The 26,412-nt window shown below is 39.7% G+C and overlaps 2 protein-coding genes across 2 annotated transcripts; both read left to right on the forward strand.

Moving 5' to 3' along the window:
* The first annotated feature begins 6,991 nt into the window (after positions 1 to 6,991).
* LOC134225352 (uncharacterized) lies at positions 6,992 to 26,231 on the forward strand. Its single transcript, XM_062705345.1, has 6 exons — positions 6,992 to 7,187; positions 7,249 to 9,850; positions 21,989 to 23,884; positions 23,944 to 24,158; positions 24,218 to 25,699; positions 25,757 to 26,231. The coding sequence occupies exons 1-6, from the start codon at positions 7,134 to 7,136 to the stop codon at positions 26,111 to 26,113; spliced, it is 6,606 nt and encodes a 2,201-aa protein (XP_062561329.1). The 5' UTR covers positions 6,992 to 7,133; the 3' UTR covers positions 26,114 to 26,231.
* On the forward strand, positions 18,594 to 19,681 carry LOC134225353 (uncharacterized). Its single transcript, XM_062705346.1, has 3 exons — positions 18,594 to 18,729; positions 19,071 to 19,161; positions 19,220 to 19,681. Exons 1-3 carry the CDS (start codon positions 18,680 to 18,682, stop codon positions 19,457 to 19,459), a joined length of 381 nt encoding a protein of 126 aa, XP_062561330.1. The 5' UTR covers positions 18,594 to 18,679; the 3' UTR covers positions 19,460 to 19,681.
* Positions 26,232 to 26,412: the final 181 nt, after the last annotated feature.

Below are 26,412 nucleotides of genomic sequence, written 5' to 3' on the forward strand. Positions count from 1 at the left end.
TTTAATAATTAAAAGGTTTAATAAGCACCGAAACGTCGGACAGTTAAAGCAAAACCCGTTTTAGATCATCATAAAGACTGATTGCCGAAAAATACCATCGTCAAAAATCAATCACAGTCGAAAGCAACAATCAACATATTCTTATTGCACTGAACAATTTTTTTGCTAATCAACATTGTTTCAACATTGTTTGCACATTGGTCATGCGTATCCAATGTAGTTGGAAGAATCCTACATCAGACTGAAGGGGGAAGCAAAGCAGATCGGACTAACATTAACACGTTGAAGACGAAGTAGGCTTAATAGAAGACAACAGCCATTCACCACAAGCTTGTATCAATAGCGACAAAATCAAGGTTGTTGAAGAATTCGTGTACTTGGGCTCACTTGACCTCCGATAACGATACCAGCAGATAAATTCGAAGACGCAACGTGGCAGGAAAGCGTACTTTGGACTCCAAAAAACACTCCGATCGAATAAAGTTCGCCGCCGTACCAAACAGACTCCCTCATTAAACCGGTGGCGGTAGTTCTCCTTGGACACGAGATCTAGACAATGCTTGTGGAGGACCAACGCGCACTTGATGATGATGATGATGATGATGATGATGATGATACTACCATCTATTGTAGCAAGGCACCTGCCGATAGCACTGGCCATATCTGACAAACGATTTGATCATGATTATGCTATTGTTTGTATTTCATCAGACTCCTGTGTGAAGGGCCAAAAATGGGTGGGGTGGTTCCATAAGCAAAGACGCTTTTGCGAATCCACGGGATGAATAGAGAATCTCCTTCCAGAAGAAAGTTCATACATGCAATATTATAATCTAGCCTTCGTTTCCCAGATTGACCCAATAGATGGGGAGAAGAGCCCGCCCTTTATCCACGAGATGTTAACAACAGGAAGTTGGCGATTCCACTCTTCCTATCCAAATCGCTTCAATCGGGTGCCCTGATGGTTCTTTTTTTATATAATCATATGCGTTTAATATAATTTATCAATATATATTATGGAATTTTCTCACCAAATTCCTGTCCGAGAAAACTGCAGCTCCCTCGTTTGACCTGACTGGGCGAGATCCTTTCTTGAATATCAGTATGTTTTGGAAATGAAATTACTTTCAACGGTATAATTCTTGAATCCTTCCGTTGGTTGGCAGAGGAAGTGGAGGACCAACGCGCACTTGGAGTAAAAATGGTTCTCTACAACGATCCGACAGGCACAAGAAGGCGAAGTGTGCAGCGATCAAGGTGGATCGATCAGATTGAAGACGATTTACGGACCCTCCACTCCGGCCACTCCGGCCGTAGGCTGAATAAATAATAATAAAACCACATCTGACGTATCACTCGCCTATCGAAGGAGCTAGAATTACACCAGCGATCTCATGGGAACTTCACAGGAGGTACTCCACTTTTGATACTTCGCCATCACAAACAGAACACTCGAGAGCAGGCATTGGAAGTGTGAGTGAGCATTGATCTATAGCAATCGTAGCATCCATAGCCAATGAGTGAACTGCCTCGCTCAGATGGATGCCAAACAACGAGAGCGATCGTTGCTGTGATAAACAATGAGCAACACCGTCTAACAAGCCAAGCCATGTAACCATGTAAGCTACGATTTTTGCATGCGTACCCCCCTTGCTCTAGTACAATGAAGCCAGGCAATTAAACCACATCATGCGTTCTGCTTTATTCTTTCAAGGTGATAACGATAAGATTGTCCAGAGAAAGCATCAACGCCTCCCATTCAGTGTGCTAGAGTTTTAGACTCTTAGAGGTCTTCATTTTTAGAATGCTTGAATGTCTTCTTGTAATAGCGCACCGTATCAACGCTCATTGTTGTGCTAGCAAGTGATTCGCTTCACTCAATAGGCTCCCATTGGTGAGCGTTGAAGATCATTAGGGACAAGCATCATAGAATCCAAATTTAAAAGTACTCGCGTTTTTAAGGGCACACCACTTAATACGGAAGCAACGCACAACTGTCATTTTCATTATTTCAGCTTCGCTGCGACTTTTGTGTGTTGCTCCCATATTGAGTGGTGTGCCTTTAAAAACGCGAGTACTTTTAAATTTGGATTCTACGATGATTGTCCTTAAACGGTGAATCATCGAACGTCCAATTTCGAAGATCTTAGGAAGCTCATAACTTGCCCCGCGGCAGAGCATCAAGTTGGCTTAGATTAACCAGATTTTTTCTCATGATCTGTTTTTTTTTAAATGCCTGCTTGAGAACCTTACGGTTACATGTTACCAAACTCTTACCATTACTGTTGAACTGTTGTAAACATGCTGGAATCAAAAGGCTCGTTATGCAATTGACACATCAGGAAACTGGAAAAGCCAACAGTGTTCTGATATTAATCACTAGACAAATTTGCGTCAATTTTAAACAATAAGACTCTTTGAAATATCATTGTAGCTTATTATCTATGCGGGAATGCAGCAGAAATACGGATAAAATGATAAAATTACAATTTCTTGGCTGAAATCGGAAAAGAGGCGCATAATGAGAAAAACGACTTGATGGCCATATAGCGTATTTAGAAAATCGAATGTGCTAATTACTAGCAATTAAACCTACTGGGACATGCTTGCTCCTGGATCACTCATGAAGTGACCGTGACCGATTGGTTGCTTCCTCGCTTTCCGCATCGAGTTTGATGTTTGTATGGAAATTAGTATGGGAGAACGTGTATTTTTGCATTTCTACTACTAGAGGTTTCAGTTCATCGTAAACTAAGTGGCACATTGCATTAAAGTATAACCCAAAGGATGCTGAAAAACTTTGCTGAAGAAGGCACGTTGCTGGAACGTCCACGAAAAAAGTTATAACGCTTCGAACATTGAGTGTTCAAACCATATGCAAAAAATCATTCATTCTGCCAGCACTGCCGTACTACGTAGACCAATAATTTAACTGCGTGTTATTTCAAAATAATTGATCTTATAGGGCTATTGAGCTAATGGGAGCTATCCGGAATTATTTCACAAAGAAAAAAAATTCGACAAGAAGGAAGATGAGTTTTGCCCTTCTATAACCATAGGTGCCCGGTAGTGCTGGCAGAAACATTGATTTCTTGCATATGGTTTGAACAATCAATTTTCGAAACGTAATAACATTTTTTGTAGACCTTCCAGCTACGTACCTTCTTCAGCAAAGTCTTTCGGCATCTTCCAGACTATATGCTAACGTATTGAGTCACGTGATTGATGATAAATTGAAGCCGCTAGGAGCAAAAATGTTAAAAAGTACGTTTTTCCATACTAATCTCCATGTAAATTTAAAACGCGATGCGGCATGCGAGGTTGCAACCAATCGAGCCCATATTTTGCACAGTTGATTAGGGTCCCAAAACGATTCAGAAAAAACCTTGATCTCACTTGATCGGACGAAGTTTGCGTTTTTCCATACAACTGCGCCCCAATCTAATACGCATATAAACCTTAATGATATTCACTTTTGGTTTTGTTTATCCTAATACATATTAATAAAAAGGTTTTAGCTCTAAAACGTAATAAAAAAAATATTTTCGAGATTGTTGCCAAAACCGGGAAGAAAATGCCAAAATCCGGGGTAGACAAAAACGAGTGATGCCAAAATCGGGATGGGACTGTACTACAAAGAGCATGTACCATATTTGAAACCGGAAAACTGATCTTCAGTTACGCGTGTAGATCGAAATGCCTTACTCCAGAGATTTATTGGATGAGTAAGAACATATGCTGTGAACGCATTCTGTTCTTTGTACTACAGAGAGCATGAACCATATTTGAAACTGGAAAATTGATTTTTAGTTACGCGTGTAGATCGAAAGGCCTTACTTCAGGGATTTCTTGGATGACCAAGAACATATGCTGTGAACGCATTCTGTTCTTTGAACTACAGAGAGCATGAACCATATTTGAAATTGGAAAATTGATTTTTAGTTACGCGTGTAGATCGAAAGGCCTTACTCCAGGGATTTCATGGATGACCAAGAACATATGCTAAGAACACATTCTGTTCTTTGTACTACAGAGAGCATGTACCATATTTGAAACCGGAAAACTGATCTTCAGTTACGCGTGTAGATCGAAAGGCCTTACTCCAGGGATTTCATGGATGACCAAGAACATATGCTAAGAACACATTCTGTTCTTTGTACTACAGAGAGCATGTGCCATATTTGAAACCGGAAAACTAATCCTTAGTTACGCGTGTAGATCAAAAGGCCTTACTTCAAGGAATTCTTGGGTGACGAAGAACATATACCTTAGAACACATTCTGTTCTTTGTACTACAGAGAGCATGTGCCATATTTGAAACCGGAAAACTAATCCTTAGTTCACGTGTAGATCGGAAGGCCTTACTCTAAGGATTTCTTGGATGACCATAAACATATGCTGTGAACGCATTCTGTTCTTTGTACTACAGAGAGCATGTACAATATTTGAAACCGGAAAACTGATCTTCAGTTACGCGTGTAGATCGAAAGGCCTTACTCCAGAGATTTCTTGGATGACCAAGAACATATGCTGTGAACGCATTCTGTTCTTTGTATTACAGAGAGCATGTTCCATATTTAAAATCGTAAAATTGATCATTCACGTACCCTTTCTCTGTACCACAAGGAGCATGTACCATACTTAAAACAGGACTGCAAATCTTTGTTCCTGAGCTCAAGCCATTTCTTGGATAACTTGATGGCTTATCTGTGACTTCATGCAGAATAACTATCATTTCGGTCAATTTTGTAAGTCAAATTTGAAAATTTATTTCAATTCCAGTTAACAAAAATTTCCTAGTGCAATCCCATTTCGATCGCATAAAAATGGTTTTGATTGTGCTGCCATTCAGTTAAATGCCTCAGTCTGTCAAACAACTAACACACATGCTTAACATGTACGTGGGTAGTGCTGCCAGCAAATTTCTATTATGAAATTATTTCACCTGTTTCAAACTTTTGGAATAGTAGAAAATTTTAGTATGAATGACGAGTGTGTATGAAAAATATTTATTTGGAAGACTTTACTTTTATTACGCTAGCGGAAAATAATTGAAAAACCTACTTTTATTGACTGTATGATGTATTATCAGATGTGTAACATAAGATTATTTCAGTTCAAACCGCCAGTTTGGCAACGCGTTTTTCGACTATAAACAAGGCGACGAAGAAAATAAATTTCAAACGCTCTAAAGTTTGAAAAAACAGATCATTTGAACGCCTTCCGGTAGTTATTTTACAATTATTTTTCACTTGAGCAATGAACATTGCTTTTATTTAGTGCGCAGTGAGAAAATTATGTGAAAAAGTGCGGTGAAAATCAGTGAATTAAGTTGATTTTGGTGACGGTGTTGTGCGTCTTCTACAGCAGTGAACGAACTGGATTTTCCTTCGTCGCACGGATAACGTAGGAAATTGTGCAAAAAGTCACAGTCGCAAAGTTAAATTTAACTGTATTTCAAGTAAGTAACATCGGAATGTAATTTAAATGAATGCAGATCGTAGTGTACACTTTTTTCTATCTCGCCAGATGATTAGTTTATTATGTTGGTTTACGATTCGGGAGTATTTAGTGACTTAGAATTTGATATGACGGATACTAGCGCCATGGACGAATTAGCGCATAACCCCATACAGTTTATCTTCGTAATTAAAAATATCGAAATTTCGTACGCACAAAAATTGTGTGGGTAAAATGCATGGTGGTAAAATGAACATCGCTTCTAAAACCATTTTGAAACATTTAATTTTATTTGTTTAACTCCAGCACTGCCGTAATCCGGAAAAGTGACCGTAAATATAACCAATTAAGATTACGAGAGCTTTTTCAAAGATCTGGTATATCGTTGAAAAAGCTCTTAATTATCAACATAATAAAAGGAAAATATCAGATATTTTGAAATTAAATTTAGATATTCAATGTTTTTACTAGGTTATTTGATACGGTTTGTTTTTAGAACTTTCGCTTCACAATTGCACAACTTTTCTCATAAATTTGTGTAAGTTTGATGCAAGTGTTCATTTTACCTGCATACCTGCCATGTGATAAATAAGTCTTCATATAACGATGCAAACCGAAATTTTTTCTAATTACCCCTGCAACATCTTTGTGAAGGTTGTCCTATTTGCCACACTGGTCTGAACCAATGTTATGATGAATTTATCAAGAATTAAAGCTTATAGAAAAATGGTTGAAAATTACAGACAGACACTATTTTTACGGACTCGATTGATATTTTGTTATTGTCTTTATTTATTTCAAAGGCTGGCTCACCTCTATTTTGGATGCTAATAGCTATTCGTTCAGTCTCAAAACCAAACTATTAGCTCTGGTATCTTATTTATTTCGAGGAAAACTAACAGTGTTTAAATCTAAATAACCAACTGTTCATTTTACCACCTCTTCCCCTATTAATATTGAATTCACTGAGCTGTTATATTTAGTGAACACCAATCATCACGCAAGAGCAGACAAATGTATACCAGTTGAGTTGAACCTGTGCTTTGGGGTCATTATTCATTATTTTTACCTTTCAATTTGGTGAAAGGCTTAGGATGCCAAAAATAGGTATTTTCCCCTATTTAAAAAAAACATTTATTTTTGCATTTCATGACATTTTTAATGCATGTTATCATCATATCTTTAGAATATGAGTCAAGTTCTCCCGGTAGAAATTCCATAGAGAAATATTCATATCTTGCCTTAAAAATGTAATTATGATCAGTGGATCCACAACTGTTCATTATATGGATATGTGTTGACGGATATTTGCATTACCCTGTGCTTTCTTCGAAAATGCTTCAATTTAATAACTTGTCTAATTTAGCTATTCATTTACACCCACTCACAATTTACATTTTACACCCCTGGAACCCCTTTTCTTTCAAGTTCAAGGTCTCGAAAAATCCCCAAACTTATCGATCATCTGCCACTGTCACGATATCTACACGAATACAACAATCTATTGTGTGTGATTAGCCTCATACAAATTGAAATCAACCTCTGCCTAGTCATAATTGAGCCGCCAATAAATCCAGACAGACTCGTTCAACGTGATCTCTACTTGCTGCTGGCCATTGTTCTCGGTGCGTGGCTTTGCTCTTCTGTGGACAGTTAATAAGCATGCACGCATAATGAATAGGTTAACGATCCTTTTATCGACGTTCTTTCTGATAACGTTTATTCAGGTAGGTAATGTTCAATCGAATATCATCATCATTTAGAAACACGTGTCCCAAATTATTTTAGGTCCAAATCGAAGCGCAGGTCGTTCAACCAGCGCACACCCTGACGAGAAACGAACGACCGAGCAGCGCCACGAAACCGCCGCCAAAAAATGCTTCACCTCCGATGAAAATTCCCACGAGCAAACCAACCCCTAGACCAAATCTCAATGCCGCGATCGATAGCCTCAAAGATCGCTTGCTTAATAACACGGAAACTCCGCAGGAAATGCTCCAGCATGTGAAGGAGCACTCGTTCCGGAATGCTTTCCATGAGGCGATCGATGCCAAGATCGTTAATTCCAGCCTCATACACACGCTGTCATCCGTTGCGAAACCGTTGGTCAACGACTACACGAAGGACACCCTGCTGATCGATTCGATTCGGGAGGATGTGAATTTCACGTTCGGCCCGAACGTAACCTGGTGGGAGACGCTGGAGCTGAAGAAAAAGGAACAGCACGTGATCGTTGGGTTGAGCGACACCAGCATTGTGATTCTGTTCGAGCACTTTGGCGAGTACACGCTGCAACAGGAAGTGCGCATGGAGACGGCACCAACGGCGTTCGAGATCATTACGGTTTTCGACTCCACTACGGAGACGGCGATAAGCTGTTTGATTGTTGCGACCGAGCTGCAGTTGGTTTGGTACACGATGCGGCAGGATGCAAACTTCTTGCTGAAGGAGGAGTGGCGTTGGCCGCTGTACAAGTCGACGACGCTGATACGGGGGTTCAAGTACCGGGAGATCGACATGATTCTGCTGGTTGGGACGCATCCGAATAAGCAAAAAACCGTATCGGCGACGTTGTATGAGTTTAACTTTGAACGGCAACAGTTCTGGTTGTTGCAGAGGTTGGAACTCGTGCATCCTTGCAGCAAGGTGGGTTTGGTGAGAGTTGGGCGGGAGTTTCTGGTCGCATTTCCTCAGAATGATACGGCCATGATTTATACGCTGGAAGCGGGGGAGAAGTATCGGGGAAGATTCACCCTGATTGCAAACTATACGTCGGAGTTGATCAACACGGTGGACGCTTTCCAAGTAGGACGATATGCGTATATAGCGATCGGGGGTAGATCTCCGCAGATTCTTCGGTACGCGAACGGGGTGTTTACATCGCAAAGTATTTCAATGGACGCGATGGAAACGGTTGAAGCCTATTTCGAAATACCGACTCCGACCTACCGGGACGATTTGATTCTGCTGGTTCAGCATAAGATGCTCTTCTCGACGCATGATCTTCAGAGATTGGACATTTTCGTGTGGAACGGTGAATCGTTTGATCTACGGAGTAACATACCCTGCTACGTGGAAGAAGAACTGATGGACAATGAAGTTTCGTGCATGTTGGATCTGTATCGGCCGACCGGTATCGTCGGCTCCGCGATCGTAAGTCACGGCAAGAAGGTTTCCATGATTATTCCGCGATACGAAGCTTACTCAACGATATTCCATCTGCAAATCGAGTTGCTTTCCGCGGAGCATCCTATCAGACAGAAGACGCAGGAGATGCAAGACACAATCGACGCATTCAACAAGATAGTTCAATACCAGGACGAAGTGATCAACGACGCAATCTCCGCCATTTCCGAGTCGCTTGAGACGAATGATTCCCAATTACTGGAACTGCGAAACTGTTCATTGGGAACGGTACAAGCGGAAATGGTCGTGCAAGATTCGGAATTCAAATGGCCAAGCGGGAAGATCATGGTGGGGGACAAATATTGGTCTTACCAAGATACGGCCATTGACGTTCCGACGATCGCTCAGGAAATTGAGATAGAGACAGCGCGGCTAGTTAAGTTGGAACAACAACTGAACTACACAGTTCGGCGACACAACGACAGCTTTTCGCTTGATTTGGATCAACCGTTGTATGTGCAAGGCCGGGTCGAGATTGGAGGAGCTTTGGTTACGGATGATCTGTACGTGCGACAGCTGGAAGAAGATCCACCATTGCTCCGCGTGCTCCGCCAAACCGGTGACAGTGTGAAGGAACTGCGGGTAAAGGATCTGAAAGTGAGACACTTAAATTTTGAAACTGTAAACGGTATTCCGGCGAGTGATTTAGTGTTCAATACGGGTGAGAAGATCGAGCTTGCCAATAAGCTGATCGTGGACAATGCGGTTGTTGCGCAGAATGTAATCTTGCCCAAGGGTGGAACGGTTAACGGAGTGGATCTCAGTGAATCGGCAGTGTATTTTAACTGCAAGAATCGTCGCTGGGACAATCTGAAATTTGATTCGGTTGAAGTATTGACAGATGTGGTGGTTCAGGACACGATAAATGGAGTGAAGCTTGACCTGGAGGAATTGGATGCACGGTTCAGGCAAGCAAGTGATGACACGGCGGATATGTTAGTGGCGGAAAAACTACATCTGGATGGAAATTTGTACGTTCATAGTATCAACGGAGTTCCGTGGAAGGACATCATTCATAGGATCGTGCTGAAGAATCGACCAAATCGACTTGTGGAGCTGAAAGTTAACGGAAGTTTGATTCTGCAGAACGATAACGCGACGGTGTATTACCTGAATGGATTAGCCTTCCCAATGGATTATCTGCTGTCGAGTAGTCCCGTGGAGTCAATTGTGACCGGTTACAAACGATTTGTAAATTTTACAAGTAAGTTTTTTAAAATTCAAGTGACGTAAACTCTCATTCGAACTTTTTTTGCGGCGCTTATTCAGGGGACGTAAAAGAATATTTGCTTAAATTACTGGTTATTTATTTAACTCATTGATGTTTGGGCACTTTTAACCCCTTCTAGCCCACGACTTTTTCGGAAGATTTTAATAGGAAGTCATCAACTTTGAGAAAAATGCTAGAACAAAAGTTATTTGGCACAGCAAAAATTAGTGGAAAACGAAACAAAAAGTTTTTGATTGTAAATCAATAGTTACTTGATTATTTTCAATAGTTTAACTATTTGCACTCAAAAATGACTGTATTTGCAGTCTTATGGAATCATAAAAATGTGCGAAATATTGCTTTTTGTTGTTGAAGGTCGCAAGGTACAAAATTTGATGGTGCTTTACAAACACCATGAGCGGGAAAGGCTTAAATATTATGCATAGTATAGTATTTCATAGACAGAAATTTGAAACGATATCATCACATGTTTCAGGTTTTCCAAGAATTTCCTGGAGTTTAGGCTTTCAGACCTCCACAAGTAATCTGATATCCATAGATAGGCTCTTTTGATATGGTACATGTTACTTACTCCAAATATCACTATTCCTATCGATTCATGAATCAAATTGGACATGCCTTCAACATTAAATTGCAGGTGATCCATTTGTTCACTGAAGGATAGGTCTTAAGGTCAATACGAGAGTTAACATTTCGAAGGAGGTTTAGAGTTTAAAAAAAAAGATATACTCACTACGGCATACAACACGATTTTATTTTATTATTCCGACATAAAATACAACGTGGCCTTATTTCAGTTCGTCAAACTCCTTGGTCAGCACATTGTGTGCCTTGGTATCCGAACGTGATTGTTGTTGTCATCGTCCTCGTTAACTCCATGTGGTAATCTCGCTGAGGTATCAAGTCTGACTCATTCTATCGTTAACTCGCGTAAAGAAATACTTTTTAGCTGTTTTTAGAAATGAAATGAAATATGCTCTTAGTGATCATTTGCACCAAAATGGGTGTGCAGTAGAGTGATTCAAATTTTGACTTGTTTTGCCCCCGATGCTTAAACGATTGCATTTGCCTTTTTATTAACCCACCTAAATTTTTAGCTAATTTGTATGTAAATTGAATGAGCACGCGCGGTTTGAAGTTTGTATGAAAATTGTTATGAAAACAGTAACTTTCATGGAAAACCGTTCCCCAATGCTTCCCTTTAAGTTCTATCAACATATGAGTGCATTGGCAACATAGGAAATTTTACAAGGAAACAGGTCGTCTTTGTTGCGAAACGATTTGATGCTCACAAGAAGAGTTATTAAGGAAATACTGAATCGTGGGAAATTCAATTTAACACGTAAAAGAATAACATCAATATCAATAATGAGCATTTTTGTTTTCTTCATAACTGTGCTTCCAAACGAGAAATCGCTTCGCAACAACAAATGCCTTTCAGCTTGAGAAGTATTCTGTGTAGGCAATGTGTTGATAATATTTGAATAGTTCATGGGCCACCTCACAGAACAGTATTTCATATAAAGGTCGATTTTCACAGTAATTTCCATACAAACTTTAAATGACGTGTGCACAATCAAATTACGTCCAAAATTGCTAAAAATTTAGGAGGATTATTAAAACAGTAAATGCAATCGTTTAAGCATCGGGGAGCAAAAAAGTCAAAATTTGAATCACTCTAGTGTGCAGTCAATGCTTCTTCCTTCGCAGGTCATCCTAGGATTCCAAGAATTGAAGTATTCGTCTTAAAGTCAATACGCATAACGAAAGGTCTATTAACTATTAGGATGATGAAACAATTCTTGGGGGCATTTCCTATTTAATTCTGTGAATTACAAAGGGCATGCACCAATTTTTAGAAGAGATAAGAGTCCTTTGATTACGCCTATACTCCAGGGAATCCTTTGATGCCCCGTATCCAATGTGGTTCTATGTAGAGGTCTCAGCCGCCACGCCGCCGCCGAAATCGTGTTTACAATGGTACCTTTATTATGCGATTTAGCGCAATGATGTCTTTCGAGACATTTTATCAGTAAGTAATGCGCTTTTTTGAAGGTCAAGCCCCCTTCAAACAGGATGATTTTTTTTTGTACTTTACAACATACAGATTTATAGCTTCGCGAAGTTTGTAGCAAAAGTTCCCCTGAAAAACTTTGTCGAAGAGGCCAAGTTCTTTATTTCATTACTTTTGGAGATTTGTTATTGTTTATGCCAACAAGATTCAAACATGTCCTTCATATAGGCATTCAAGCATATTAAGAGGGTGCCATTGAAAATCGACTTTCCGAATTTCAAAAACAGGTAGTGCTCAAAAGTTTCATCTCCTCAAAAAAGCCCCAAAAACGGTCAAAGTTTGACTATTTTGAAATTCCCAAGCCCCCCTCTGTTACCCCCTTACAGGAAAAAATCAAAATCGACTTTTTATGCCAAATATCTTAGAATGCATGAATAGTCTGGTGTTATCTAAAAAAAAATATGGGAAAAATGGACTTTGGGACTTTTAAAATTTTTGGAACTTAGAAATTTTATCGAAATAATTTTTTTTATACCAAATGTCTTAGAAATGCGTGAAACGTCGAGATCTGGTGTTATTTCGACGTTTTATGCATTTCTAAGTCAAAAAGTCAAAAAGTCTTTTTTTTTAAATTTTTTTTTCGAGATTACACTAGATCTTGACGTTTCATGTATTTCTAACAAATAGGCATAAAAAAATAGGTTTTGATTTTTTCCTGTTAAAGGGGTAACAGAATGAGCTTGGGAAATTTTGGTGTTTCGAGTCAAAGTCAAACTTTGACCGCTTTGGTCAATCACTTAACAAAGTCCGATTGAGCTAAAATTTTGCGTAGGAGCTTTTTTGAGGAGATGAAACTTTTGAGTACTACCCGTTTTTGAAGTTCGATGGTAAATTTTTTCCCGTACATTGGATTGGCATGGTGCGCATGGTGCATTGGTTCATCTATTTCTTGTGACTAAACTTTTTTATCAGAAATTGAAGGTTTATGATATTCTGTTTGTGCATACCAGTGAGAGCCATTTGTATCGAAAGATATTCAAACGGATCGAAGTAAGCCTTGCACGCGGCCGGTGGTGTTTTATTTAATGACAGCAATTTTTCTGCTCTCGTATTTTCTAATTTGACTGGTGTTACACCACCGGGAATTTTTCTTTTAAGATCTTGTCGCATAGATTACTTCCGCGGAGTGCGCGAATGTTATGTCCTGGATCAGAGTTTTTTCGTGTCAGATTGCGAGTTAGGTTTTCCTGCGAGGGAGCAGGAAAAAGTGATATTTGCGCCGGGTCATTATCAAGGATGTGTCGTCCAAATTGTGTTGTTTGGCAGAGTCGAAAGTTAATATCCGGAGAGTTTGTTCCGTAGTAAAAGATTCAATCATCTCAGGTCTTAGCGTTGAAGTAATTTTTCTGTCTATTTATTTTAATTTGTTTTTTCAAATGAAACAAAACATATGATTCTGTAAAACAAGTTCTTCTCAGAGTTGACCAATTCAACATGGTTCAACCCAATTTCTCTCCTAATTTGCGTGCGGCGGTTTTTACCAATCTTAACAATTGTATCGGAAAATATCGAGATGAACAACTGTTTCTGAAGTATGATGTTCCCGTTTAAGCCACTCGAACATCCTATTGAATAGGACATTGAGATCAGCAAGATTTCTACTGGATGCGTGGAGCAACATTTTATTATCCGGTGAGCTCATTTCATGCTATTGTAGTGCTCAGTCTTCACATGCATTTACAAATCAACCTTCCCCCGTTTTGTTCCATCCGTACATGCTTTTCTTGTTGTGCTTTCAAAATTCAACTTGCAAAATATGTGTGAATCAATTCATCTCTAGGTTGAATCAGCTTGAATTTTAGTTGTGTTGCTCATACAGACTTAATCGCCTGGCAGATCTTTAAACAATATTTCTCGTTGAATAAATGCGAATCAATAGTTTTTTTTCCTATTTTAAGAAAAAAATAATTCCTTCAGGTTACATGTTTCATTCCCGTTATTGTTAAGGGTATATATTAATAACTTCATTATCTCAATTGGAAACAAATTGGGGGAAGGGACATTTAACATATTTTTATTCTCGTTTCAGAGAGCGAACAATGGCGCTTAAACCTAGGCTAATTAGCCAGGGCAAGTTTAATAGCTTTGCCCCATCCCAAGGAAATCAACAATGGAGTGACATAAATTTCTTAGCATGGTCACTCCCAACGTCTATTCAAACCTATTATATCATTTGCTTATGATGATACTCCTAAACTATATACCCTACCAACCATCCAACTCCTTGACATCTATGAGGGCGTCGGTAAGTCGCTGGCCTCTCGTTAAGTAGATTTCATATCATCATTTCCTTCCTTTCCCTAGTAACGGAGAAGATGGGCGTGGCCGGCAATGGTAGCTTTCATGCTTTATCATTTTGGACCTCCAATTGGGTTGCTATTAAATCCCAAGTAGTAATCTATAAGCAGTTGGAGTAAGAAATTTAAAGAATATACATGACAGCTATTAGAATGCAATCTACGAAATACTCCGTTACAACGCAACGCAACGCAACGCAACCAGTTAGAGTCATTTGTATCAAGTTATGATCAAAACTAACCTGGCTTAAGGATAAGGCCAGACTTGAAGTTTCACTGGGGTAATGTGGAAGATTGATTTCCGCTTACAACACGGCAGTTCAAGCATGAAAATAAAGTCAACTACTTGTACGGTTGGAGCTGTTGAAAATCCAAGAAATTGGGATTGTTATGAATATCATAAATTTATGAGTTAGAATTGTTTAGTTGATAATTGGATTTCGTTTCTAGAAGGTTGGAAAATGCATTCTACGATGATGGTTTAAAAAACATCGACAATACAAAGTGTCCTTTTTATAAACTGAACAATCCTTATACGTATGAGATTGTCTACCACAATATGTCTTTTGTCAAATTACAGTTATATCAAGCTAGCTGACCCGGCGAACTTTGTCTCGTCAAAATTAGTTCATTTTTCTGAAACAATTTTTTGCGTTCACAATTAATCTAGAAAACGAATCGGTTCTTCAGAATGATCTCTCATTTTTTTTACAACTTTGATTTATATAAAATGTTCAAAATTAAAAAAAACATCAATGCAAATTAAAAAATGAAAATTCCATGTAAATTGGAGGCTTCCGATCCTCTTGAAAGGCGGCTTCCGACCTTCTTGATAGAAGGTTTTCAAGCATTTTGATGTGTGATTCCGAGCCACTTGAAAGGAGACTTCCAAGCCTCTTGAAAGGAGCCCACGTGTCTCTTGAAAGTAGGCTTCCGAGCACCTTGAAAGGAGGCTTCCGAGCCTCTTGAATGGAGGCTTCCAAGCCTCTTGAAAATAAGTTTCCGAGCCTCTTGAAAATAAGTTTCCGAGCCTCTTGAAAATAAGTTTCGAGCCTCTTGAAAGGAGGCTTCCAAACCTCTTGGAAATAGGTTTCTGAGCCTCTTGAAAGAAGGCTTCTTAGTCTCTTGAAAGGAGGCTTCTGAGTCACTTGAAAGGAGGCTTCTGAGCCTCTTGAAAGGAGGCTTCTGAGCCCCTTAAAAGAAGGCTTATGAGCCTCTTGAAAGGAGGCTTCCGAGCCTCTTGAAAGGAGGCTTCTGAGCCTCTTGAAAGGAGGCTTCCTGAGCCTCTTGAAAGGAGGCTTCTGAGCCTCTTGAAAGGAGGCTTCTGAGCTCTTGAAAGGAGGCTTCCGAGCCTCTTGAAAGGAGGCTTCCGAGCCTCTTGAAAGGAGGCTTCCGAGCCTCTTGAAAGGAGAATAAAGATTTTCCGAAGATTTTCCCGAGGAAATTACAAAAAAAAATCGCTGGGTATTTTCCCAAGAAATTCCGAAGAGTTTTCCACAGACATTTCAAAGAGTTTCCCGAGGATTTTCTTAAAGAAATTCCTAGTTTTTCTTGTTTTTATTAAAGAGATTTTCAGTCCTAGGCTGGCTCATCTCTGAAATTCCGAAGTGTCTACCAAATAATTTCCGAAAAGTTTTTCAAAGAAATATCGACGGTTTTCTCGAGAGAAATCTGATGAGTTTCCCAATTCCTGAAATATTTTTCGAGAAAGTTCCGAAGAGTTTCCCAAATAAATTCCGAACATTTTCCCAAGGAAACAGGCTTGGTAGTCATGTGGCTACTGCTTCTGCTAGGTCCGTTCCACTCTAATACTTAATATCTTTCTCTATATTTTTTATGTTTTAGCAATCGCTAGTACTGAAATGTACTTCTATACCGTTTACATTTCTGTGCTAAACCTTCAAATTGACTATTCTTGCAGTAACTCCTAGAATTGAAAATGAACATCCAATAAGAAATTTTATCAGTTGCTTTCCGAGTAGCACACTTGTCATATACCAGTTACTGCGACTCATATGGGACCAAATATAGTCACATTGTTGCTCCAAGAAATTTGATCTGAACCCTAGTATTCTCTTATCTGCTACATTAGCAGCTGGTTAACCAAGAGCAAGACGAACCTCTGCCCCTCGAGCCTTACCTAAAAAGTTCCAACAAATTCCGCATAAACTCGTGGCAAGTGCAGAGGTATATAATTTCCTCTCCCTTCCCTGCATATAATTGCATTATAACGTGGCAGATTCCAGTGTGACCTCTCTAGCAGCACAATACATACTGATTTGGTTGCAACAACTTCAGTATGACTAGATTTGATCCAATAGAGGATACAGAAACCCATCTATAACAAATGTGTTACTCGTGCTAACAAATGAGATCACCAGTACTTGTACATTGAAGGTGAGTGCTAGTCCCAAGCAAACATCTGTAGGTTCTCTGTGCAAGAACAGCTGATCTGGTCAAGGATGTTATCGATCATTTAGTAATTCGCGTTCGATCATTTAGTAGTTTGTCGATAACTTATTCCAGAAGCTGAATTTCAAAATGTGCTGTATGGTGGACTTCTAGTTCGAAGGTTTTTCTGCAACTCTGCTTTATGGTTCGTTGTTTGAATTCCACTAGTAACGGAGTTATAACTATAGTTTCAGTAACTTAGACTAAATGATAACAAAATTCCAATCATTTAGTTTAGATTACTGCAACTAGCGCTATAACTCCGTTAGAGTAGAGTGGGGCAAGAGTACGCACTTAGTTTTCAATCGATCATGTGGCCCTTATTAAGCAAGCTTCTGCATATCAAATCAGTGTCGATGATTCATACACTCTTCCTTTATGTTACCCAGTGGAAAAAATATTGAAATTATTGAGATTCGTTTTAGTAGAACCCTTATTGCAAGACAAGTGAAAAACGCACTCTTACCCCACCGGTGGGGTAAAAGTGCGCATTAGGTGGGGTAAGAGAACACATGTATTCAATTATATGCTTTAAGTATAAATTAACACAAATAAGAATGAATAACAGTTAATTGATGTTTAATGAGCATATATTAGGAATGTTTAAAGATTACGCAACTCTTAAAGGGGAGGGGTCCTAAAATGTGCACTTTTATACGAAAACCATTGTTTTTATATATACAAAAACTACAGAGGTAAAAATATATATCAGGTTTCGCGTGGCGTATTCAAAGGGATTTTCCTTAAAGAAAGTCTACCAATCACGTAACGTAAAATTTGGCTATTTCATTACCCTCCCCTATCTTACACTATTTGTATGAAACCACAACTCACAACCCTCCCAGCTAAGCGTTGCTTAATTTAAGAATGTTTCTTTTGATCAAATGAAATTATCATTTAGATTAAATTATGTTTTCGTACTATGTTTAGGTGTACGTACAACAAGTCCTAATACAATTTCATTATTTCGCTTCAGTGCTTTGTTCGCTAAGTCCTTTCTAACACCGAATTACTTGTTAGTTACTACACCGAAAAAACTTGTGATAATTTCAAATTCTGTCCCTTTTTTCTAAGTTGTGGATCTTTACGCTTTGAAAGAAGTCTTATTTCGGCCGGAGATACGGGTTTGACATCATAACTTGAAGATTCATATGCGTACTCTTGCCCCACCGGTTCCTGCGTACTTTTACCCCACAGTCTCAAAAATTATTCAAGTAATGGTTTTGACTTCTTGGCAAACCAACCGGATTGGTGTTCTGTAGCATAAAGTACTCTATACAATAGGTTATCGAAATGGTATAATGTTCCCCTGATTGAACGTATATATGGTAATGAAATACTAGTTGCGGAAATCTAATTATTTTTAGCAAAATGACCAAAAAGTTATCTAACTCCATATCTCCCTTGTTGTTTATTCATATCGTTTACAATTACACATGATAATAGTTGGCCAGAATACCTGTCAAACTGATGCAGTGCTGCTAGTTTATCTTTTTTTATTACTTCAAAAAATCGAAAACGTACTCTTACCCCACGCGCACTCTTGCCCCACTCTACTCTATTAGTTGAATTCTAGCGCTATAACTCGAAGAGTTGTAGAAAAACCTTCGCACCAGAAGTCCACCATACAACACATTTTAAAATTCAGCTTCTGGAATGAGAAATTGACAAACTACCAAATGATCGAACGCAAATTACTAAATGATCGATAACATCCTTGGATCTGTTCATAATTAACTACGACCAGTCAATCAAGCTCAAGCTCAAGTTTAAATTCCGAACATTTTCCCAAAGAAACAAACTTTTTTATATTGCTTTCTTTATTTGTTAGGCACTCTGGCACTTACTTGACCGCTACTGTGCCGAGATCTACTGTGGTATTCTGCTATACACTATAAAAAAAATACACGAGAGGGCCGTGTGTTTTACACATGAATTTGCGCATGTTGTCAAAGCAAATCAATTTCACGTGTAAAACATATGACATCGCTCACCCGAAACTCATCATTTGTTTATAAACAAACCACAAGGTATTAACGTGTAAAGCAAATAGAATTCGGTTGCTTGACTTGACATATTCACTTGTTTAATATATGACATCGAAGTATAATCGTGTTGAATTTCATTTGTAATAACGAGTGAATTTTGTGTTTCTTCCATATTTAAATAATGATGATAATTGCATAATCGTCCGGAGTCCGATTTCCGTCATCGGATCGAATTCCATTTCCAGAAACATATTTTTGCTATAACTTCAACGAATCAACAGTTGAAGTATAGGAAAGCATCTTTCGTTGGTTTTCGAACCTCTGACGGAAATCGCATTCCGAACCTATAAAATAAAATGAGATCAAGTTGATAAAAATTGCAGCCGAAGCGGGAGATTGTATTTATTATATTTAAAAACTGAATTCCATAAAACACCATTACTAACTGCGGTCGAAGAGTTTGTTCACGAGCAGGTAAGTGCTTTAATCTTCTGACATCTGCAATCGATGAATCAGGTTCTTATCCACACAGATAACCAACAAGTTCAAATTCCATTTAAAAGAATTGGTGTCGATGAACGTGATCGCTTCGGTGCTGATGCCTACCAGAGGGAAACCGTCACGAAGTACGTACATCGTAAAGGGTAGTCGGAAGAAGCTGGTATTGAGGATTCATCTTCGGCGTATCAGTAAATATCATGTCATCCTCTTTATTGATACCCCGCAGAAGCAGGAAGGGAACATGCAATACATAAAAAAAGTACCAAGTTAGTATTCTTCGAATCAACTAAACGTGAATGAGGAGTCACAGCGGGTCAGCCGGTTAGTCCAGAAAAAGAATATTAATTTAGAAATAATAAAACTTTAGAACTGTAGAGAAATATTTATACTTATATATTAAATTCATTAAGTTTTCTTTTGTGTTAGTATTAATTTCAAACCCAAAGGAAATCGCATTCCGGATGTATCAATTGAAATAAATTATTAATTGGAAAACCAAAAAATGGATTTTTTTCTCGTTCACTTATAATGCCAAACGATTTTCAACTATATGGAAGTTAAATAAAGTAGATTTTGAGAAAATCTTTGTATCACGGTAAAAAATGTGCACGTCCATGAGAATTGTTATGCATTTGAATTTGCACTACTTTAGAATCCAATCAATATTAATAGCTGCCCTTTCCAAATTCAAAGACCACCACTTCCATTTGACGTGCGCAATATTTTGATTGTAAAACTAAACAAATAAAAAAAGAATCACCACAGCCTAGATTTGATAACGTGCCATTGCTTGAAAGTCCTGCATCTTACCATGACTCCATCTCACACTTCGAAAATCCTTGTGAAGAAAGCAGAACAGTGGATACGAACTGTCATCTATTTTTAGAAATATACCAATATTGATAATCTTTCAAATCAATAACCTTGCATCTCTGAATTCAATAATGTATCACTTCCAAATCTAGTGAAGACATTATTGGTGCTGATCGAAGTGCCAATCATTTCAACTCCCAGGGAAAAGCACTTTGATCAATAGTGTTGATGTTTTGGAATTGTCCATATTTAACGCACTTTGGAAATGTATGACATCAGTCCAAAATCAAAGGAATATCACTATCAATCATAGTGATTGTAAAATTTTCAATTCAATAGATAGAACAGTTGAATTGAGCGTGTTGATTATTTACCGTGTAGATTTGTAGGCATTCATAAATATATTGTTTAAATTAATTAAATCAAATATTGTACTTGTGTTTACCTGAATTAGCAGTTTTACTTTATTTTATTTATTTATTTGCCTCATCCACATCTTACGGAAGCTTTCAGTGCCTTCTGCCCTCCTGGTCACTGCTCGGGTTACTGAATAATAAATTGCCCCTTCCTTCCACTATCGTTTTACATTTGTGATTTAACATTTATATAGAAACACGAATAAATTGTTCATTATAAATAATCAAACATGGTATTTTTCTTCTTTATAGAAGTGAAATTTAATGTAAAGTTAGTTCACTACAGCTGCTAATTGCAACTCTTTCGAAACATACTTTAACATGTGCGATTTTATTGAAATAATGACACATTGTTCGTCTAAATGCATACTGAAATTCGTTTGAATGGATTCATAACATGTTTTAGATAAACATATGACATCGTGGTGTATCAAGTATGGAATTTTCTATTTACATTGATGTTTGAATTGTGTTTGCGAAGAACATCTCAGTTATGTGAAATACACCATACTTGATGGTGTAACATGGAATGAAATGTCCACATTTTGAAACACACGAGTCGAACGTGTATTTGTTATGAATATTCATGGATATGCATATCATAATGTAGTGTATCAGTAATGGATTCTGTCATAAACATTGACATTTGATCTGAGAGTGTGAAGAACTTCGTGTTGATGTGGATTGCACTAGACTTGATGGTGTAAGCGGATTAAAAATATCCATATTCCGAAAAACATGAATCGAACGTGTATTTTTTTATCAGTGTACAGAATCCACACAGAATCTATTTTTGGATTTTCCATTACCATTATTGCTGTCGTTGCCAGTCCATCTCATCGTGAATCCATTGTGATCATGTCGTGCATCCAAATGATCGTTGCATTGTTCGGTTGCCATTTATCCGGGTGCGTTGGAGGAATGTCTCCGAGAAAAACAATTTGTCAGTCGTCATCAGGCAGTTATGGTAAGACACGTTTCCCAAAACGCCACTGTACGAACTGCACTTCTGGCGACTGATAACTGACGAGGGTTTGGTGGAGGGTCTGGGAATCGAACCCATGACCATTCGCTTATAAGGCGAACGTGTAGCCACCCACGCTACGGAACCCCTCTGAAATCTGAACTGTTTCTTAAAGAAATTTCGAAGATTTTTCTGAAGAATATCCGACGAGTTTCCCAAGATAATTATCAAAGGAATTTGGAAGCATTTCCCCTGAAAATTCCGAAACCTGGGTGCATAGAGAAAAAAAAATCGAAAAACATTTCGTTGAAGACATTTATGTTAAAAAATAACAATTCTGTAGGACAATAATAGAACTTCTTGAAAATGTTAAGGACAGTAGGGTCGCTTTTTACGCAAATGGACTATGGCAATTTATTGTTCTATCTTAATCACCGCACCTTAATCACATCAATACCACCTGATTTTTCTTCGATAGTTTATGGATTTTTTCGAGGGGTCAACTCAATGATTTGATGAATACTAAAGCCAGTAATAGTAATAAAGTGTCGTATAAAGAAGCGCCGTAAAAAGGGTTTGGGTGTAAAATCGCTTTATTTTATTACAGACGTCGAGGCTTTGGACATCGAACGGACCATCAACGGAGTTGATCTGCACGATATTGTCACTTTGCACGATGACCAGCATATTCCCGGTGATGTAACGATCGGCGAACTTCACGTCACCGAACGCCTCGAGGTTAAGGGAGCCATCCACGGGAGACATTTGGACGAGTTCCTCGATAATCCAACTCTGCAGCAAACCGCTCTGGTGAAAGCAGCGTGCCACTTCAAGCAACTGATTGTGGATGGGCCGGTTGTGGTGCAGGATGAGTTCAACGGAATGAATGTGGACGCAGTTCTTTCGGATGTGGTTTACGATACGGAGCACACGGTTACGATCGAAGCTTCCAAGAGGATTGCCTCGGCCGAGTTCCGCGATAAGGTCACCATCGGTACCAACATGGTCAACGATATACCGTTGGATCAGTTTGTAACGCGCAGCACCGAACAGGAGTTGAGCGTTCGGGAAATCAACGGCAACGTGTTCATCCATAACTTAAAAATGGACGGGTTGTTCGACGGACTTAACGCGACAGCCTTGGACCTCAGTGCGGTCAAATTGTTCGGTGATCAATACACTGAGACTTCGTTGATATTCAAAAACCGCGAGAATGCCCTTTATCCGGACGTGGAGGCTAATGAACTGAAAATCACAAAAACGTTGAATTCGAAAACTAGAAGTGAATACAAAGATACGGAACAGGAGGAGTTAGTTTTGTCGGGGCAGATTAGCCTCAATCACCTACAGGTAGATTATCTCCAGCTGATAGGATCTAATTTAGACGGTCCTTCGAAGATGATCAACACGATATACCTGCCTACATTCGACAGCCTTCGGTTCAGTTTGACAATACCCCAACAAATTACTGCACCATTTTACGTAAACAAATTGGTCGTGGGAAGCCACATTTCAACGACTTATATAAATGGCCGGGACTTCAGTGGATTGAAGGAGAGCATCGACCGCATGGACAATTTCAAGAATCATCTACTGCAAGGAAGCATTCCAATCGACAATCTTTACATTGGCGGTGATTTGCAGGTCAACGTTCTAAACGATGTGAGCTTCGATGCTTTAATTAAACAAGTAATTTGGCTAAACCGTCCAAATAGAATACCGGGAACATTTCGGTTTCTAGACCCTCTGGTGGTCGAAGGAAACCTGACGACACGAGGGCTGATCAACAATGCCAATTTTGCGGAGTTTCTGGAAGACGTCGCTTTGAAGTCGTCAGGTGTACCGGAGTTCTACGGCACCACGGTATTTATGAATGGATTGGTCGTAGAAGGTAACATCAATACCGAAAATATCAACAATATCCATATTAGTGAGTTGGCGATGAGAAATGAAACGATCTATTTACGAGGTGATGTTGAAATCCTTGGTGATCTATTCGTAGAGAACCTCCATATTGAAAATAGTCTGAACCTTGAGCCCATACAAAATCTTCTAACCTCCTACGCTTATGACGAAACTAAAGACGTCCATACGGTTAAAGGTGATTTGTATTTGTACAATGCCCAAATCGGAGCACTACATGTCGCAGGTTCATTAAACCAAATCCCCAACGTTGATGCCCATTTGGCATCCATAATTCATAAAAACCACGACTATAACTTTGCCAAGCCTTTATTGTTTAAAAATGAAGTCTTCTTTGACCACGGATTCACGGCCACGTACCTCAACCAAATGGACATATCTACTATAAATGAGAACATCGTTCGTATCAATGAACCCAATCCAGTAGAAGTTGAAGCAGATGTGGTGGTGTTTACTGAACCTATTTACGCGGAACAACTGATAGTTAAGGGTGATATGATCACGACGAACCTCAATGGGTGCAATCCGGATATATGGACGAGTACAGCCATTATGATCGATCGTGATGCTGAGATCTACGGTGAGTTATTCCATACAGATTTGTGATCTTCAATTGCTTTAGAACCTTTCCTATTATAGCAAAAACGTTTTTCGCACCCGGAGCTTTCCGTACAAACCATCTTCGCGTAGACTACTTAAACGGACAACCAATGAACAATCTGATTACTCTGAGCACCGATCAAACAATTGAGACTACGTTGTTCATTCACGAAATGACGATCACTCAGCCGATGGAAGTCGGGGGATACGTTAATGGAGTTACGTTACCGTACGAACGCAAGAACACCCTCATGGTAAGCCTTCCGACTTAAAAAAATATCCGAAGAAATTACCATTTTCGACCTATTTCCAGACTTACGGTAACCAACGCGTCCGCCTGCCGACGGTATTCCACACGATACATGTCCTACACTCGCTCACGCTCCCGCCGGTATTGAATGGAAAACCATTTGGACCCCCCGTTGCCATCGGTCCCGAAATGGTGATCGAATCTCCCATTTCGTTCCGTCACTTGATCGTGGACCGATTGGAAACGGACGACATGATCTCCGGAATAGACTTCAACCAGTGGCACGCGAACAGCCTTTGGAGCAAGGGCCGTGATCATCAGACCATCGATGCGAAAATTACGGCACACAAAGTGCGGTTCGATGGGGATGTGGAAGGGAACGGTAAAATCAACGGAGTGGACATCATGGACGTCGTTCAACGTATGAAGGCAGCCAAGACGAACGTCGAGAATCAGCTGCAGGACTACCAATCGGAAATGCGATCGTTCTGCTCCAACACCAAACAGCTGGTGGATAAAACCCAGAGTCGGATGTACTTCTTCAAGTACTTTGTCCAGCGACAGGTGATCAACGAACATCTACCGATTGTGTCGTTCCATTTCTTCGATCACTTGGGCTATCACTTCTTGGGTGTAAATATGGGATGTGAGAGTCACTTCTACCAGTGGGATTCGGCTGGAAAGGCTTTCGTTCCGATATTCAACTTCTACACTGGGGTGGTTGAAGAGTGGAATCATGTAGTTAACGGAGAAGAAGCTATCTACCTGGTGACGAGATCGATTAGCGATATAACGCAATGTGAAGTAATGGGACTGAACGTGTGGTTATTCACCGGAGTACAACTGCAGCTGATTTGGAATACGGTCGATACGGGCTCGATGCAATCCGTAGCGGCCGATCCGACTAAACCGAGAAGTTTCTACGTGTTGTCACCAAATCTGGTGGTGGAATACAGCATTGAAGGAGGAACCCTTGAGCAGTGGAAGCTTCCGACAAGCGCCTTGGGGTATGAATTTATTCCCGCTGGAGTAGGACTTGGGCTGGCCTTAAGCGATAGCAAATTGCTGGTTCTACTCTCCAACGTGAACAAAAATGATGAAGGACCGACTGTCAACAGCTCACTTGAGATGGCGCTCTTCTCTTCTCAATCGTTGCACGATCGCGTGAAGCATGCCTACGCGGAAAAATTGATCAATTCGACGGTTAGTTCGGTGGGAGTCAGTGATATAATCCACCCAGAAACTTTATCACCACAGGATGAGAATCGTCACTTCGACAACGACACAGTGATCTACGTAGTTGAACCAGAAACAATTGACACCCCGGATCCTCCGGTAGCTGGAGATAAACTGCCAGCGGAGACTCCAATCGCCAGAGACATTCCGCATGGCGGAATTATGGTTGCCGACAACCTGCACTTCCCGGAGCGATCCCGAGGAAATGTGGTCGCATTCCATGCAGGACCACACAACAAGAAGCGACATCTGGTGGCAGTGTCTACTGCTGTTCACACCGTCGTCCAAGGCGACCAAGACGCGATCAAGGTTAGATTACTTCTATTATTTAACACAACGTTATATTCACATTTTCCTATTCCGCAGATCTACACCGACATCCAGACCGGCAATCTGTACCAAGTTCTGCCGTGCCATCGTCCATCGCACTTGACCGCCCTAGAACTGCGGGACGAAACGATCCTTGCCTTCCTGGAAGCACGACAAACCGTCCAGGTGTACATCTACCGCGGCATGCAGGGATTTGTGCGGCTTAGCAACTTCAAACTGACGGCGCCGGCCAGATCGATGGCCGGAGTATCGCTACCACAGCCGCTGATGATCCGCTGTAAGCTGCATTACCTGGCGATTGCTACTGATCAGCACGAACTAATCATGCTTCGGGCCAAGACACAGGGTGATTGTGGGTTGACGGTTCAGGTGGACTGCGATGATGAAAAGTAGGACTAGAATCATCTATAATCGTTATTTTGTTGATGTATTGTTTGATGTTGTACAATGTGTTTGTATGAATTGTATGAATATTTGTTATTTTTGGAGGTATATTAGAGTTTTATACGAATTTGTGATATTGTTTTTGATCTTTTCAAACGAAAAGCCGACGCTGTGTACCACAAGCAGGGGATTCTCGCCAGCGTTGTGCAGAGCACTACTGCACTAACACTAAACGCTTTGTCACTCTCTTTGTGTATTCCCACAGATTTGATATTTTGAATGTTTTCCGTTCGTCTCTGTCATAGACG

The sequence above is a fragment of the Armigeres subalbatus genome, chromosome 3, assembly GCF_024139115.2.
Source record: "Armigeres subalbatus isolate Guangzhou_Male chromosome 3, GZ_Asu_2, whole genome shotgun sequence".
Taxonomy (NCBI): Eukaryota; Metazoa; Arthropoda; class Insecta; order Diptera; family Culicidae; genus Armigeres; species Armigeres subalbatus.